The 19,086-nt window shown below is 40.7% G+C and overlaps 1 protein-coding gene across 1 annotated transcript in view; it reads right to left on the reverse strand.

The window, feature by feature from the left end:
* Positions 1-18,893, reverse strand: part of LOC139978610 (uncharacterized) — a 23,368-nt gene extending 4,475 nt beyond the window's left edge. The window contains exons 1-8 of the mRNA XM_071988962.1: positions 17,741-18,893; positions 16,787-17,009; positions 15,565-15,784; positions 14,520-14,789; positions 5,937-6,124; positions 5,360-5,796; positions 2,630-3,550; positions 736-958 (exon numbers count right to left, since the gene is read on the reverse strand). Of these exons, the coding sequence (XP_071845063.1) occupies positions 736-958; positions 2,630-3,550; positions 5,360-5,796; positions 5,937-6,124; positions 14,520-14,789; positions 15,565-15,784; positions 16,787-17,009; positions 17,741-18,592 (3,334 nt within the window). The 5' untranslated portion in view covers positions 18,593-18,893. The remainder of the gene's footprint in view (positions 1-735; positions 959-2,629; positions 3,551-5,359; positions 5,797-5,936; positions 6,125-14,519; positions 14,790-15,564; positions 15,785-16,786; positions 17,010-17,740) is intronic.
* Positions 18,894-19,086: the final 193 nt, after the last annotated feature.

Below are 19,086 nucleotides of genomic sequence, written 5' to 3' on the forward strand. Positions count from 1 at the left end.
CTCACCTGTGATGTTAAAAAGGGGTATATAAAGTTACGCAATGATAAGAGTATAGTGCACATTCGCCTGAGATGTTAACCATCGTCGAGGAAAGTCCTAACCTGTTGAAATGACCTTTTTGTGGCATTTTCTTTCTACAGTTAACACCGTTCTTTTAATGCTTGGATGTTGAAAAGGATGAAATAACTTACTAATGGTGTAGCAAATGGGTTAGGGGCGGAAGGGGGAGGGGGGGGGGTTATATATACCAAACATTAACCTCTTTTAGCTCAACATATAACATGCCATCATTGTTACATATATAGGTGTCATTTAAAGCTCATTACGGCGGGTATTGATGACGTGTCAGTTGAAAACCTTCCGATCTATGCTCTATAGAGGCTATGAAGTGACGAATTTAGTGTGTAAATCAATGGAGCAACTAATTGTAGCACGCCACCTACTGTACAGCATACAAGATTGATCAAAAGCAACCACATATATGGAACGCTAAAATGGTCACCAGTCATGATACATGCATCTTACATCTCAGTTTAAAGCATGTAAATATATATCTTTAAGAAATTTGTGAGAATTTTGGTCTTGTGTATTCACGCCAAAGGCATCACCGAATGGGTCTAAGTTTATTAATATTTTGAACTGAGACTTAAACTGAAGTGTCATGCATGTACAACTAGCATTTCACATCAGCAACACATGATAATTTTCGCGTTCCATACCGCGCGGAAAGTATACCTAGCAGGTCATTTTGTGGTAACCATGGTAACGTCTTCACGTTAGACGGCAAGTTTTTTGGCGGGGTTTTATTCTTCCACTGCCAGACGACCTTTTGCGGCAATTTGGCAAAAGCAGTTTGGTAGGCCATTATGATATGCTCTGGTAGATGAGTCGTGTAGCTCCCGAGAGAGAACACAATCACACCATGATCACATGACGATTGCATGAACTCTTCAAGATCCTGTGTATATAGAAGACAAAGCACAAAAAAAATAGTACAAATCATGCATTATTAGCCCACCATAACACATTCGATGAAGATTGACTCAGTCCTGTGATCAGGGCACAGGGCTTCTCTCATCACAATCTTGTGTTTTTTTTTGTTATAATATTAATAATTTTTCTTATATAGCTCTTTACATCAAAGAATGATCTCAAAAGCACTTTTCAAAATCGCATAAAATATTACAACTTAAAATATTTACAGCTTAAAAATATTACAGCCAAAAATAATGCATCCTAAAAATTACAAAAATAAATATCCTAACAATAAAAATCAGAAATTGTTCTCAACATACCGTTTACCCCACTGTTCCTTCCTTCCTTTGTAATGAACACTTTTCTTTTTGTTTTAACTGAGCCCATCAGTATATTGGTACAAATTATTTTGCGTGCTTAAATTGCTAAGAAGTTATCACAACGTACCTTTTGGAAGAGGTTATCCCTCCTAATAATAACTAGTATTTACAATAGACATTGAGGAGTTTTTTCATATTGAAGCAAAATGCTTCGTGGGTTCACGGCAGTATAAAATGCGTTTGCATTTGAAGGATGACTGACAATGATTACAATTCATAGCAGATTAAGGTGCAGTAATCGTGACCTTTAATATAATGATTTAAAGGATACCGATCACTACAAAAAAAAACTCAGAACCCCCCTCCCCCCCCCCACCACTATACCACACATACACCTCCTAGAAACAAGTACACATCCAAACTCTCACACAAACACCCAACAAATAAAGTGGCTTCACTGTGTTCAATTTTGTGGTACATCCATATTGTACTATAGTACTACTACTTACTATAGTACTAGTACTACTTAAGGAGTATATTAGCTCAGTGGTTAACACCGGTGCCTTTCAATCATAAGGTCCCGAGTTCGAGGCACTCCAAGATTAATGTATGTCGTCATGTTACAGAGTTGTTGACAATTGACAATTCATAATAATGGACGTTAAATATGAATGTAAGAGACTGACTGCGTTGAGCTTGCGGCTTTGATAAGCCAATGATGGCTTCTTCGTGAGTTGCTGTTTTCAGGAGGATCTAAAATACATACATACATACATACATACCCACATACATACATACATACATACATACACACATACATACATACATACATACATACATACATACATACATACATACATACATACATACATACATACATACATACATACATACATACATACATACATACATACATACATACATACATACATACATACATACATACATACATACATACATACATACATACATACATACATACATACATACATACATACATACATACATACATACATACATACATACATACATACACGCATACATACATACATACACGCATACATACATACATACACGCATACATACATACATACATACTGCAAATTTCAGTCTAATGATATAAAGCATTCACAAACCGGTATACCCAGCCGTGTAACACTGGTCAAGTTTAAAAAGTTTCTACAAAGGGGCTCGTTTAGGTATTTTACGGAAGAGAGGAAGGGGGAGATGGAGGGGAGCGCTTGAATCGGGAAGCGACCCTTCGCTGTTTATTACAGAGACGACGTACTATAGGCATATATTATGTAAGATCATCAGCAGCTAGAATATTATACCTTTACAAGTGGTTTACTTTGTGTAGCTGTTAGACCGGCTGCAAAAGTTTGCCTCGGATAAATCGGTACGACTTTATCGATAAGAGGATCTGCTGCAGTAATCACAAAATCGATTCCACTTAACCACTGTGAAGTGCTGATGCCGTGTGGACTAACAATGTAGTCATACGTCACATCAGAGTAACATTTAGTCCAAACGAAACTTAGTCCAACTAAAAGCAGATTTTGAACTCTCTGGAGAAAAGTCATCCTCGATGGCGTACCAAGCCCTGTTTCGGTTACAATAGCAGGGTTAATAGGGATGTCCATATACCTCAAAAAGTTTGGTATCAGGGTTGTTGGCATTAGGGCAACTCTTTTACTTCCTATATATACACTAAGAGCAGTCGCACAGGGCCAAATGGGGTCAAAGATAACCACCTCAAAATTTTCATTCGAGAGGGCTGCCAACGTTACCGGATGAAAGACTTTTTCACAGTAGGTCATTTCAGCTGCAGCGACGGCATTCAATAGTTTGCCTTCAAACAGAATGTTTCTACCCTCGAGAGCAACATTGAACAAGGTTCCCATGTAACTTTCAAGTTCAGGTCCGTATTCCGGGTACGTTGTAATAGGCATAAATGTAAACAGTTTGGAATGTACCGGGTGTTGTGCACGGTGCATATAATGATCAGCCAGAAGAAACGTGACCGTGTGGCCGCGTGCTACTAACTCTTCACCGAGGGAAGCGGCTGCGAGATAATGGCTACCGTCCCCTTTGCCATTGAAGAATATCACTTTAAACGACAAAGCGCCTTTAGGAAATATTAGAATAGTCGCCACGTATATCAGTACAGCTACATTCAGCCGCAGAGAAGCCGACATTTTTGATAACAAATTGGTCCGCAACAGAGCATGCAGGTTTAAGGAAGTGAAGTCGCACGATCACTTATACTGTGTACATATGCATATACATAATTATCTAAAGGCAACATGATAATTTTGTTGAAGTCGAAAGGTTGCTATCATATAAACAGTCAATATTTGGGTAGCTATATACTTGCACTATATGCATTGACTATGGAACGCCAAAACGGAAGTTATTCAGTAACTTTTTTGTGCAGCTTTTACTCCTTCTACGGTAGTAAATTTTGTGTCACATAATCATAAAAATAATTACAAGTCATTATGTGAGGTTCTTTTTACGCAGCATAATGACCAAGGCTTGAATTTTTATTGGGCAACTTGTCAGCTGTCACAGAAAGGTCGCCATTTTGGACAAAAATCATATTGTCTTTATTATGCGGTTTTTTACTGCCGCATGTATGACTTCACGAAATATCGTAGTCATATACGGCAGTATTTACAGTCACATAGTGACCAAGAAAGAACAACTCATTATGCGGCAAGATCTCAAATGTAAACAAGCTATATATATTGTACCATCGATTTGGTTTCAATGAAGTTTCTTAGTACCGTGACGCGTATATGATGCATTCACACTGACCTGATTAACTATATACGTAATATCCTGACCGTTAAGACAATGGTTATGATCTACGCAAGTTCACGTTAAACAAAAGTTTGGTGCTTGGCTTGCCTACCTATAGGAATGGTGAAAGTAAATGCTGTAGTTTAGAACATAATATACCTACGGTGTGCCTTTGCTAACTTTGTTTACCATGATAAATAAACAATTCACATATATGTATAGCCTACTGACAACATCAACAAAGTGACATTTGACATCAAAATTGGACATGTAAATTGTCACCATTTAGTTTCGAGAGTTCCCTGACTTACCCCCCCCCCCTCCCCCTCACTATAGATCTACCCAATCCCCTTTAGCACATACAAGATATTTTAAGGTCAATGATTAGAGAGTAATTCAAGAATTACTCTCTAATCATCGATCTTCACTGAACTTTACCTCTATAGGATCGATATGCTGTGTCGGGCCACGAAATTAAGTGTGAATGGGAGGGGGCTTCCATACTTGACAACTCTATAGGAGGGAATTCCTCACATTTGAAGCGTTACAGCAAACCACCTGACTGTGTCTATCTATACAGGCAGGAACTTTGATCTGTTGATATGAACTTTAAGCCTAGACGAAACAGCGGTACGATATGGAGATATTACAGGAAATTCTTTACGGCAGGTCTATCATTTGAAGGTCTCTATTAAGGGTACAGTGGCGGATCATGGCTTTCTCGAAAGGGAGGGGGTGGCGTGAGAAAAGTATGGGCATAAACCAAACTAGAAGTTAACAGGAAACCATCGGTAAACAGTTACAAAGCTAGGAATGCCCCATGCCAGAAGCGTGCTCAATTTTCTTCCTTCCACTATGTACCCAATTATTTTGAGCAAACTAATATTTGAAGCTAAAATAATTTGAGTGCAAACAATTCCAAAGAGGGGTCTGGGACCCTTACCAGGACCCCCTCTCTACGTTCATAGCGAGAGTATGTATGTAGACGGGGCCAAGTATAGGCAATATCGTATATCTACGGCTTCGGCTTACGAATTTTGCATCACATTATTTTCGAATAAATGTTACTATACCTTCAAAATTCTCTTCCATGTATTTCTGCGCACAGCTCCCTTATATGAAAGCAAGAACATTATAGGTGTTACACAGCACCGGAGACGATCAACCAATGAGATTGCGTTACTGCGTTGCTTTCATGATAACGGGGAGGGGGGTAGGTGGAAATTACGGTACCTGTGAGAGTGCAATATATACGGTACCTGTGAGAGTACATGCTGTACTGGTTGAATTGATATTCCGCCTACGGCGACATGACTCGGATACATAGGGATGGTTTTATCAATCAGAGAATCAGTGGCTGTAATCACAAAATCAACCTTCGGCAACGATGACGTAGAAGGCTTGATACCATATGGCTCCATCAATGATCGATAAGGCCATTCCAGTGAGGGACCTGTTATTAAGCCTAAAATTACGAAAACAAAATTGGCCGTCCTTTCGACAAAGTTCATTTTTGATGAAAACCCCAGACCCATGTCAGATGTGGTTGCAGGGTTGATAGGAATATTCAACTGTCTCAACATATGAGGCATTAACGATGTAGGAAGGAACACTATTCTCTTGTCACTGAGGTATTCACTGACTCCTGTCGCACATGGCCAGACTGGGTCAAATATCACCAAGTCAAAATGTTCATCTAAGAGAGAGGACAGAAGATCTGTCTGGTTAAATATCATCTCGCAGTAGCGCACATTCAAATCCATGACCTTTTCTAGAATATCATATTCGAATAAAAGGTTTCTACCCTCCAAAGCAGCTTGAAACCCTCTTCCATACACTCGTCACATTCTGTTCCAAATGAATCATACGTTTTGACCAACTTAAAGTTGAACAGCTTAGAGTGAACTGGGTGTTCCGTTCGATGTTTGTACACATCAGCCAGAAGGAAAGTGATGGAATGACCACGTGATGCAAGCTCTTCACCGAGAGCAGTCGCAGTGGTGTAATGGCTGCCTTCACCTTTGCTGTTGAAGAACAAGATTTTGGAAGACAGACTTGAATGAGAGCTAAACAGCACAATTACTAAAAGCTTCAAAAATGAAATGTTTACTACGAAACTTGAACATGGAACTTTGAAATTCGCCGCCATCACCACCGAAAGGCAGCGACTGATTCGACAACACCACTCCATGAAATGCGTCGGCTATACTGTGAACAGACCTCTACACCGCACTACATTGCGTGTGTAAGGCATATATTCACCAACTCGAAACAATGCTTAGCTACCTGTGTAACGAGCCTTGTAACGCAGAGCTATATATCAAATGTAAACAAGCTATAAATATTGTACCATGTATACGTAATATCCTGACCGTTAAGACAATAGTTATGATCTACGCAAGTTCACGCGTTAAAACAAAAGTTTGGTGCTTGGCTTGCCTACCTAGGAATGGTGAAAGTAAATGCTGTAGTTTAGAAACATACCGTTTAGTTGGAATTCTAATGAGCGAAATTAATCAGGAAAGTTACTATACAATTACAATAATGTAAGTCTTACATAGACCTACGTTACTTCGTTAAGTTGTTGTTATTGTAGTAACTTTCCTGAACTTACGCTAACAATTATTATCTTCACTCGCCATTTGGCGAGCGCGACTAAAAATCTACTCGCCAAAAATGCAAAATTCAATCGTCGCCATGATTGCTGTTCAAGTCTCAATACCTTTAGTATATAGTACAAAACTACAACATGAATACTTTATATCACTGGCGGATCCAGGGCCTTTGTTTGGGAGGGGCCAAAGTGGCATGAGAGTGATATGGGGGAGGGGTCTAAGGGGAGGGGAAAATTTTCTATTGCTGAATGCCCTCAGATGCAATTTGGTGCGATAAAAGTGTACAATGGTGATGTTAATTTACTTCTAAAAAAAATGTTTCCCAGGTGTAATTTTCTAAAATATTTATGAAACAAAGTTGGGATCATCTTTCTCAAGAAATTTTATTTCTCATAGGTTATAAATTTCTTACAACCAGCCTGTAACTGCAAAATGGTGTTAAACTGTAAATCCTCATGCTCATACATTTACATAACTCCCAACTCTTGAGAAGGCAAATGCTGGTCCATGCCACGAATCGCCGTCCTGGGGGAGGGGTATAAATGAATGAATTTTTTGGGAATCCTGTGATGCCTACATGTAAAATGGTGGCACTTAGAAAGGCTTTTGTCACCCAAAATTTTCTGAGAAATCTGCATTTTTTTGTGTGTAACATCAATAAATTGAATAGTAGGTGATAATTCATTCTTTCCCGTGGCATGAAAATGTTCGCTGCTCGCCCCAATGAAAAGAATTATAGGCTAATTTGAGGTTCAAATGATGCTGTAAAGGAGGTTTTATACTCTATTATGCTAAATGCTAAAGAAATGATGGTTGCTAAGTCAAAATTTGATGCAATTTTTTTTATGTATACTTGACAATTACAATGCGGTTTTTTCGGACGCTTGTGCGGGTCAGCGGGTTTGGGTGTTAGAATGCGGGTCTAATTCCCGCGAATTGCGGGTCAGTTGGGAGCTCTGCATTTAATTTTAAACCACAAAACGAAAAGGTTTAGACTAGTCTACCACTGCTATTCCTCTCGATTTATTTAATTCCAATCATATGATTTAGCGGATGTTCGGAAACACTTTTGGCTCACCTTTGGGGGGGGGGCCATTGCCCCCCTTGGCCCCCCCCTTGGATCCTCCAGTGCTTTATATACACTAAGGTTAGATAGATACAAGGCGCTACGTAATGCACATTTGGAAAAAATATCTCTGTGCAGGATGAAATGAACATTTTCCACCTAATGAAAGTGATGAACTGTACCTTATGTCGCAGAATCAGCAGGTATATTTAGTCTCAAATAATTCAAAAGTTCGAAATACCTACGAAGGCAGCTTGTCTTATGGAACACAGGTGCGTATCCAGGGGGGGCGTTGGGGGCGCGCGCCCCCCGGGTAAGAAAAAGAGAAGAGAAAAAAAGAGAAGAAAAAAGGAAAAAAGAGGGGAAAAAAGAGGAGGAGGAGAGGAAGGAAGGGAAAAGAAATAGAAGAAAGAGAGAAAAAGGAGAAAAAGAGGGAGTAAAAGAAAAACGCGAAGACACCGGGAAGAGAAAGAAGAACAGTGACATCATTACAGCGCTGAAGGGTAGCCAGTGACGGATCAATAATTTCGTAAAAGTGTGACTCACCCTACCCCTTACACCGACAACTCCATTTGTTGACGTTTCCATTTTCCTCTCTCACTAATGATCTAATATACTATATATGGTCTATCATAACGCGTGTGTAGAATTGTGCTATGAAACCAACTGTGGCTGGTCTCGAACTCGACCGTGTCGTCGGGGAACATGACGCATTTTGGGATGGGGGCGACCGCCCGCCCCCCCCCCCCCCCATTCAGCATTTTTTTAAAGGATATCGCTAAGAAATTTCAAAATAGAAAGTGCTTAGAGGCAACTTACAAGGCCTGGGAAGTGTCATTTCCAGCGATCTGGGAGACATTTTCGGCCAAAATTTGCTTGTACGCTTCGCGCCAACCTATGGTGGCGCTACGCTTAGATAATTTGCCTACAGGCTTCGCCCCTCCCTTGGCAAATTCCTCGCTACGCGCCTGTTCGAATTTGTAACGCAAACAGCAGATATCACATCATATCAGTGAGCATGAAAATGGCGTTCCAGGATGAAAAGCCTCAAAACTGTCCGACTTGCCTGAAAAAATAACCAAAATTTTTCGCGCGCGTTCAACGTGTTAATGTCAATATCATATAAGCAAGCATCGGTTATTACATCGCATGCCATCATGTACCGTACGGTCCGTTAAAATTGCGCAGTATACCGCGGGATGCTAATGTAAACAACGACATGTCTCATGTAGATGTATAAAAAGCATGGAGGTCCAATTATGTCAAAACTCTCTTTTACATTAGTAATGGCGAATTAGGGCCTGCACCCCCGCCGCGCAGTGGCGGAGCGTCCATATGGTCAGGGGGCGGATGCCCCCCTGACGGACTCAAATGGACTGCTGGCGCCTGTTTCAGCTCTTTACCACGTTTTACTTATTCTAGATTATTGACTTTTTTATTGCGCTCTCATCTACTTATTGACATTTGTCACATTTTGTTGGTGTAATTTGGCGATGACACCTTATTCTTCGTTTATCTGCAAATTAGCCAGGCCCGGAAAAGGTCATTTCCGGCGATCTAGGGAGTATCTTTACTCAAAAATTTTCTGTACGCTACGCGCCAACCAGTGGTGGCGCTCCGCTTAGATAGTGTCGAAAGCGCCCCTTCAGACCATTCTCGCCACTCCTGACCAATACCCCTAGCTCCGCCACTGCCGCCGCGTCTCCTACGCCTATGTGTGTAGTGTTCGGTTTCGGAAATATCTGCTATTTTTTCATTTCCTTCAACCAAGTTTTATAATAGCCGTTATAACAGGTTTTAATATTTGTACACCAATAAATTAACTGTGTCTGAATTTTCGAAAATTTCTGACCAACATTCTACATCACACTTCCCTCTACTCGTGCAATTTTGACCGGTCCGTTAGGGGTTGAAGGAAGTTTTTTCTATATTGGTTGTCCATAGATGAAATTTCGTACAACATTATGGGTATGTTTTGAAGTGAGTTTATTCACGAGAAATGTGAATTTTCAAATTCTGAACAAATATGGGGCTTGAAACCTTGAAAAGTGGGGCTGACGGGTATTGTGGGCCGCGACGTAGAATCACCTACAAAAGCAAAGACCCACAGGAGATGCGATCAGGTCGAACATGATGTGTGCCGGGTTGACAATATTCAAAAAGGTTAAGGATGGAAAAAAAAAACTATTAGGAAATACTTGGTTCTCAGGCAAAAAGTGTACATCTGGTTGGTCATTTCAAGCCCGAGAAGTGCCGTTTCCGGTGATCTGGGGGGTTTCAAAACAAGAAATTTTCTTGTACGCTGCGCGCCAACCGATGGTGGCGCTCCGCTTAGATAGTAATTCGCGCCCCCCGGGTTTGAAAATCCTGGATACGCGCCTGGAACATAAGGGCTCATGTAGTAGGCCTATACTATAGGCGGCATATATACTACTAGCTAGGTGCCAGTAAGCCTATATACAGTACCTCACTGCAACTTTGGGCCGCTACTCAATTTGCGACTTCGGAAAATTTGCCTAATTACTTTTTCGTGTCTTTTGGAACTGCAATGGTGCGCGAATATTTTCACTGTTTCTGCATTACTCTGCCTAATCAAAGCAATATTTTAGGCAATGAGAATCTAAGGTTGACAAAGCATCTATCTTCCACTCGTAACTTACGTCACGGGAAAATCTGATAACTCTCTGCATATATATTGTGACATGTTTGCAACGATAGTCTTGGTAATAGGGATTTGGCTGGTCCACCAGTCACTCATCAAGTTGTCTAGCGTAGTGCATTTGCTATTCACCAAAGCTAAAATTATACTCGCCAATGACGAGTTGGCGATCGTTATTGTCGAGTCCTGATTCCCACTATGTTGCTAAACAGTAGTGACTTTCACCTTTCCCATGTCGGCACACTGACCTCTATTCAGTGGGTCGGCAAGCCAAGCACCAAACTTTTTTATATATGAACATGCGTAGATCATAACCATCGTAGGCCACGCCTCTAAAACCTCAGAGCCGTCTATAGACAAACACGTTCTGAATGGCGCCGTTGCTACAAGTCACGCAAAGCCGTATATATATACGGCTCTGAAATGACATTGTTAACGAATTTAGCATGGTTGTTTCTACATATCAGGACGTTGTTAACGAATTTTACATGGTTGTATCTACAAATCGTGACGTTGTTAACGAATTTTACATGGTTTTTGCTACATATCAGGACAGCGGCGTAACGATGAGTCTGGGGACCCCTGGGTCCAGGGAAGGAAGGGCCCCCTGGCTGCTGCGGAGAATCAACCGATGTGCGCGCAGCGCACATCACGAGCGCGGAGCGCGAAGTCCCAAAGGCGTGGGTCCAGGGCCCGCCTTGGGGCCCTTGAAGCTCTGGGGTTCTACAAGCCCTCTGTTGCAATCTGAGCCGTATATGGAACATTTCGTGGTGATTTGATCGACTGAGATTTTGGGGAAAATCTGCGTTCATAGACACATTTTTGGTACGCCTTGTCTGTCATACTGGGAACATGAAAAAATGTGTTGCAAAGCTAGAATACATTAAGAGATTGAAAGGACAATAAGACCAAATGACCAATGTCCAATTCTCCTAACTCCTGTGGACAAATGGTATCCAAGTTCCCGAGAACTTGGAAAGGCTAGAGCTTGAATTTACTGAGCCTGGCCTTCTTGTCAGCAAACATATCGATTAGTCCATCTATATCAAGTGACCATGCCTCCTCGCTCTCGATGGAAAGGATAGCCAGCGAATCCAGCCGATCTTGAGAAATGGTTGAAGGTAGGTAAGTCTTGATTAGCTGGCTGAGATTAGATAGCTGAGGAAAGCATCAGTCAAAGGGGTTCAAAATATGCCAAATTTGTGTCATTTGGCCAGTTATCGGCCAATGTCATGTGGCAACCCTGACCGAGAGCGAATTCATTGAAATTAGAGGTGCTACTTCGCTATAATATGTACCAGCGTAGCCTATCAAGTTCCAGTGTGTACCTCAGGCGCTTGAGTCAGTCGTGCGGAAAGAAGGATACGAGATTTGCAGTTGCAGGGGCATATGATTTATGACGAACGTATTCACGCACAGAAAAATATGTCCATTGTCTCGTTTATAGTTTCTTTTCCAACGAAAACGTGCCGTTTCAAAAAAAAAAAGGAAAAAAGGGGTACCCCTCTTCTAAGTTCTGTACATCAGTGCAGCGGGGGCCCCCTTTGGTCGGGGTCCCCTGGGTTTGCCCCGTCCGAGCCCATAAGCGTTACGCCGCTGTATCAGGACGTTGTTAACGAACTTTACATGGTTGTATCTACAAATCTTGACGTTGTTAACGAATTTTACATGGTTGTTGCTACATATCAGGACGTTGTTAACGAACTTTACATGGTTGTATCTACAAATCTTGACGTTGTTAACGAATTTTACTTGGTTATTGCTAAAAATCTTGACGTTAACGAATTTTACATGGTTGTTGCTACATATCAGGACGTTGTTAACGAACTTTACATGGTTGTTGCTACATATCAGGACGTTGTTAACGAACTTTACATGGTTGTTGCTACAAATCTTGACGTTGTTAACGAATTTTACATGGAGTTGTTGCTACATATCAGGATGTTGTTAACGAATTTTACATGGTTATTGCTAAAAATCTTGACGTTAACGAATTTTACATGGTTGTTGCTACATATCAGGACGTTGTTAACGAACTTTACATGGTTGTTGCTACATATCAGGACGTTGTTAACGAACTTTACATGGTTGTTGCTACAAATCTTGACGTTGTTAACGAATTTTACATGGTTGTTGCTACAAATCTTGACGTTAACGAATTTTACATGGTTGTTGCTACATATCAGGACGTTGTTAACGAATTTTACATGGTTGTTGCTACAAATCTTGACGTTGTTAACGAATTTTACATGGAGTTATTGCTACAAATCTTGACGTTGTTAACGAATTTAGCATGGTTGTTGCTACATATCAGGACGTTGTTAACGAATTTTACATGGTTGTATCTACAAATCTTGACGTTGTTAACAATTTATACATGGCTGTTGCTAAAAATCTGGACGTTAACGAATTTAGCATTGTTCTTGCTACAAATGTGGACGTTTTTATCGAATTATACATGGTTATTGCTACAAATCAGGACTTTGTTAACTAATTTTTTCCTTTTCGCATTGCATAATTTTGGAGTTCCATATATCAAGTCCAGATTTTTAACGATGGCAAACTTCCAGTTGTATATGATCAAGTGAATTGGAAACTAAGTTGGTTGCGTGACGCCTGTCAGCCCCCCCCCCTCCCCCTCCCCAACCCATTAATTCCCCTTCGCTGGAAGGATATATATGTTATGGCTCGTAATAGAATGAATTACAGAAATGGACCGTCAACTATGGGGCGCGACCCAAACGTGGGTCGCGAAATATTTTCAGTGGGTCACAGGATTTTTTTTTATGTAGACGTCGGAAAATGTATCTACCGTTATCGAAGCTTGCCGACAGATTATTTTTCAGCATCTTATCCAAAATCAAAGCTATATATTCCCAGTATCGATTCCGAGCCTGGATGGGGCATGGTTGATAAATTCGGCATGGACAATTCTGGTCCGAGGGCCTAAAAGTTTGGGGCCAATCGATTACAGCAGAGGAGTACGCGGGCGGTTTGAGGGGGGGGGGGGTGGCAAAGGCAAAGCTTTTGACTAATAATTATACTATATTCATATAACCTTGAGAGAAACCATATTCCCAATGTGATAGTGACCGTCTGCGAGTTGATCAACAATAACAGCACAATAAATTTCGGTAACACTTCCAACGATTCTTCCTTATAATTTACCGCACGACCTGGAGACATATAATCCTAAAGTACGTCATTTTAGTTTACAAATATTACTATGGCTGTTTGAAGTTGATTAATTTTGGCAAGGTAAAATCCCTCGTTGATCTAGGGAATGGATTGTAGGTTATCTGTTATGTTGGTACTGTGCACGCATGGTTTCAAAGGGTTCACCTTACTACTATAATATTGTCGTTTATTCGTCCTTGTAATTAAGATTCTATACAACTGGAATCAGTGGCGTAGGAAGGTACTTTTGAGTGGGGGGTGGGGCTGAAGACTGATGGCCGGCCTGGGGAAGGGGTCTAAGGGGAGGGGGACACCCCTTTGGAATTTTTTTGCATTTCCAGGTGGCCTCAGATGCAATTTGGTGCAATATAGCACACTTCAACCCACCCACTCCAGTTTGTATATAATTTTGCATTTTCACCTGGCCTTAGATGCAATTTGGTGCTCCAAATGAGATTTTTTTCTCATTTGGAAATAAAAAAGGGTTTTTTTGACTTGCGAAGCGGGGGGGGGGCGGAATGATACTTCCGCCCCTCCATGTTTTTCACTGGGGGGCTAGCGCCCCCCCCCCCAGCCCCCCCCCCGGTTCCTACGCCCTTGACTGGAATGATTATACGTAACTGCACTTTAGGGTTAAGCGTTTCATTAAAAATGTGTTATTTTATTTGTTCTTCAATAATATTTTCTCGTTTTTTTCATGGGGGGGGGGGGGGTAGTGAGGTGGTAAACGACAAACGATAAAGCGCTTCATTTCAAAATCGATGTTTTTTGGTAGAATGCATGGAACACCGTACAGAAATAATTGTGCAGCAGTCAAAGAAAACATTCTGAAACCGACCAACGTGACGACCCACGCCTCTCTTTAATTATTCATTGATCCCGATGATGTATGTTAATCCTATTTAGGTTTCGGTCTGCAAAACGATATTAAAACTAGAACTATGTACTTAATAATTTTGTACGTTATGTATAAGACCAACAGAAGTATGCTAAGTAGTACGGTATATACATCTAGCATATTAAGTGCAATAAAGTTAAGATCGTGGACGGGTGATCTAAGATGATCCGCTCCAAATTTTAGAAGATGCTCCACAATGAAAGCTACTTTCTTCTGTGACGTCATGGGACGGTCATGGAACATTTCAGACAGCTTGTCAATATTCTTTTGAAATCTGGAAAGAAGAATAAAAAGAAAATCAATTCCAGTCGTGGAATATGAATTGCTTCATGGCAAAGAGGCATGGAACGCGGAAAGGGCAAACTCGGCGTTGTCTAAACTAAGTTTGTTGTTGTCTAAACTAAACTTGTTGCTGCTGTTGCTCAAACTCACGTTGATGTCTAAACTTCCGTTGTCAAAACTTACGTCGTTGTCTAAACTTTAGTCGGTTTCACTTAGCAACGAAATAAGTTTTCCTATTTCGCGTTCCATGAAGAGGCATGCACTGGTCGGTATTGAACGCACATCCCTTTAGTATAGAAGAATGTAATATGAGAATGTAATAAGGGCGTTTGCCAAACGCCACTTTAAAATGGCACCTCGGAAGCAAAACATGTATCTTAGGTCGGGAACAGATTTATTCGAAAAAAATTGTGTGACGTCACTTACATCAGTCATTTTACATTTCGTAGTACTTAGCGTAATACATTTGGTATATTTAACTTAAAATATAATAATATCCAGAACATATGGGAAATGCTGATATGGTCACACTGAATTTCTAACCTTGACCACACATTTTCCAGTATTTTTGAATAAGTACGATGTGAAAACCAGTGTGATGGTATTCTTATGTTTGTGTTTAAAATGAAACCGTGCGTGCTGATATTCAACTACAGGATAAAAGAACATAAAATATTGAATTGCTGTATACTACCAAAAGATGATTCTTATTGTTTCATTTTATAATCGGTTTCAGAAACAGGAAGGAGAGATATTTCTCGACTTACGAGGGTGTATCCAAGACTTCCCTGATGGATTCTAGGAGAGATTCGCTTGTAATAGTTATTGGATTAAGCCTTTTACCAATACCCCTCTCATGTACCCTTTGGGCTACATCTGACTGGTCACCGATTATTGGTAGTACCAACAGAGGGACTGCGTGGTAAATTGCTTCATACAGTCCATTGTTCCCTCCCTGGTAGATGAACAGTCTAGTCTTTTTATGACCTAAAATTAAGAACATATAAAAGATTAACAGAAATAATACCAGTGGACACGATAGATCAAAGATTATTATTACCGATCTGATATATTCTCATTCCCCATTCCCCGGGTAAATTGATATTGACCTGATGAAGGCGAAAGATCATCTAGTAGGCCTATCCTTTTGAAATATTCATCCTTTGTCTAAAATATAATGTATTCGAGATAGTAAGACTTTGAATTGACAGCATTTTTAGGCTAACAAACGTATAACCTTGAAGCAAACAGGCGTGATATCAAAGATACAGATTAAAAACAAACTCAATTGTTCTTAATTGTCTTCAAAATTTAATTCCAGTTTCTACATTTTTTTCCATCTTTTAAATTCACATTCCCTTATAAGGCAAAGCTCTATCCAAGACCCTATATCCAATCCAACGTAAAGCAATAGAGCAGAAATTAAAAAGCAAAACAGTTTAGTGTCAGTGTGCACACCTGTTTGTTTCGAGGGGTGGGGTGGCGAGGGAGGGGGGGGTAATGTCGGAAATGAAAGTTGTTCTCCGTATAGTTTATATTAAGAATGAAAGTTCTCATATATTTTTAGTAATATTTCACGACAATGTCATAAATATCAACCGCCACCCAACATCTACAACGATACCAAAATTCCAATCCTGTAACTTTGATTGAAAAGTGATAGAGGAAAATATCAATCTACCGACGCAAGAATAATTTATGAAGAATTCAATTTAGATATCATTCTCCCGTATTCCATATACAAGTTTAACCTACCCAAACCTGAAGAGAGAGCGGGTGGGGGGGGGGGTTGTCAGGAGAATAAAGCCCGGGGCCCGGGATCAACGAAGAAGCCATGGGAAATATGAGATTAAAAATAATGTATTCTCATTTATCTTATTTATCATAATATACTTAAAGGGGCAAAAGAAGATTTAAAAAGTGGGGCCCAGTGAGATAATCGTCCAAGGGGTCTTCCCTTGGCTCTCAATGCCCCCTCCATGAACCTACCTAACAAATCGTTTTGAGGTATCCATTTCATGGTTCGAATATTTTCCGGCAAGTTTACCGGTGGGTTGTCTCCTTTCCATTGCCAGATGACTTTTTGTTTCAGCTGTCCAAACGATTTGACGAACATAGCCTGCTTCTCCGGGGGTAAGTGAGTGACGTAACTACCTAAGGAGAAAACAATAACCCCGTGATCTCCAGACGACTGTACAAACGCCTCTAAATCCTGCAGTTAACAGAAAACACGTTTGAATGAGTAAGATATATGTGGGTGATCTTATACACATCGGGGTTTAAACAGCATGTTTACCGTAACAACCAAACTTACTGTGGTGGAAGCGAATGGCAATCGAAAACAGTAGGGCCTATACTAAAAAATATAACGTAAACGTAAGTTGCCAGCACACGGAACAATTACATCCGATTTCGAGAAGGATATAGATTGGTTTGCCTGTCACAATGTCAATCACTATTATGTTTGTCATTACCGGTTTCACTATTTTCATAGCCATGTCATTTAAGATGAAGATGCGCAACAAGGTACGTGGTTCTGCGGTGCCTGCTATAGGTCAACAATAAATGAACCCATTTTAGTCTCTACTAACCCTCATGAATGGGGTGGGGAATGTAGGTGACTATATATTTGTTATCCTGCACTAATACCTCGGAAACAGCAGTTACTATAGAGCATCAATAATGTAGTAGCTCAACTCTGATATAATGTGGTAACTCTCACGACAACCCTACATGACCTTTGACCTTCGTTTTGTTGACGATCTTCTCACACACTTAACTACGGTATATGTTCCAGCCTCACCAATTATTTTGGTAAGAAATCGACAAAGGGTATCCTTTTACTCACTTTTTGTCGGACGGACAGACAAACGGACAGACAGGCACATTGTCATGACAATATAGCTCAACAAGCTGAACTAAAAAGTAAAATTTTCATCATACCCGATCTAATGGCTTGGCTGGTTTCGTCGACATTCCCGGTGCTATAACCACGTTGGGCATGAGAGCCACTGGTATATCGATGATAGGGTCTGAATTGATAATCCAAAGACTCGTTTCTTCCATTATTTTCTTCACTCCTTTCTTCCTCTGTGCCTCTGGAACCCCACTCAAATCTTTGTACGGTGCATCGATGAAAAGGCTCACCAAGGCGTCATTCAGTAGGGACCAAGCTGTATTCTTCAACCTCTGTCCGAAAGACATGCGCACGGGCAATCCAGTACCTAACTCTGGAACGAAAGCAGGATTGGTTTCACCGCCAAACAGACGACAATGTGCAGCAAGGAAGGCCGTCGGCGACAGGGCCACGTGAGGAGCACCAATTATATCGGCAAGGATAGCCGAACATGGCCACATAGGGTCGTAGAAGGTGAGATCAAATTTAGCTGCCTGTAGACGGTTCATGATTTCTTCGTTTTCAAGCAGGTCACTACAATCCTGGTTGGTTTCATTGACTAGTCTATTCATGTTTGTCATCTGGTACATGAACAGACGATCATCGAATGCCGCCTGGGTCATTCCAGAAATTCTATTACGGACATTATCCAACGGTAGACTGTGCTTGAATACTTCAAAATTGAACAGCTTCGAGAAGATGGTGTCTTCTTTGTGATGACTATATGCATCGCTAATGAGGAAAGTTACTGAATGACTACTATGAATCAGTTCTCGGGCGATTTCTGCTGCAACCGTGAAATGGCTGCCCTCCCCTAGACCATTGAAAAAGAGTATATTCGCCGCGTCCGTGGTAGACAAAAGGGAAATAACTGCAACAACCAAGTAAAGAGACTTCATATTGAATTAATGTACAGTGGTTGTTCCGCGATTGTCACAGATGACTGGAGTTCTCTCACCTTCCTTCTTTAGAATGATCACCGTATAATAGAATAAAACCAGACGACCATGCATGCACGTGAAAGAAGAAATAAGGGTTGTCGAAGGGTGTTCCGGTACTGTTTATTCGCAGAGTTAATTCACGGCTCGTTCGGGTTCTATAACAACAACACAACAAACCAAAATGACCTACTGAATGGAAGTGTACAGGCAACAACCGATCGCACCGCATAGAGACCCTGGCAATCTTCTGTGTGCTGTCCGTCACCATTGAAAAATCAATATCTATAATATTTATATATAATAGTGTACCATTTAGCATAGCATGACCTCCGCATAGAAGTTGACAGTGTGTTTAAAGTTCATATTTGCGTATATTCGTCACTCCGTAGATAATGGCAGAGCAGAGCAGCACTATATATTAAAGGCAAGTGACCCCCCGTACATAGACCAAT

This window comes from Apostichopus japonicus, chromosome 2 (assembly GCF_037975245.1).
Source record: "Apostichopus japonicus isolate 1M-3 chromosome 2, ASM3797524v1, whole genome shotgun sequence".
NCBI classification, from domain to species: Eukaryota; Metazoa; Echinodermata; class Holothuroidea; order Aspidochirotida; family Stichopodidae; genus Apostichopus; species Apostichopus japonicus.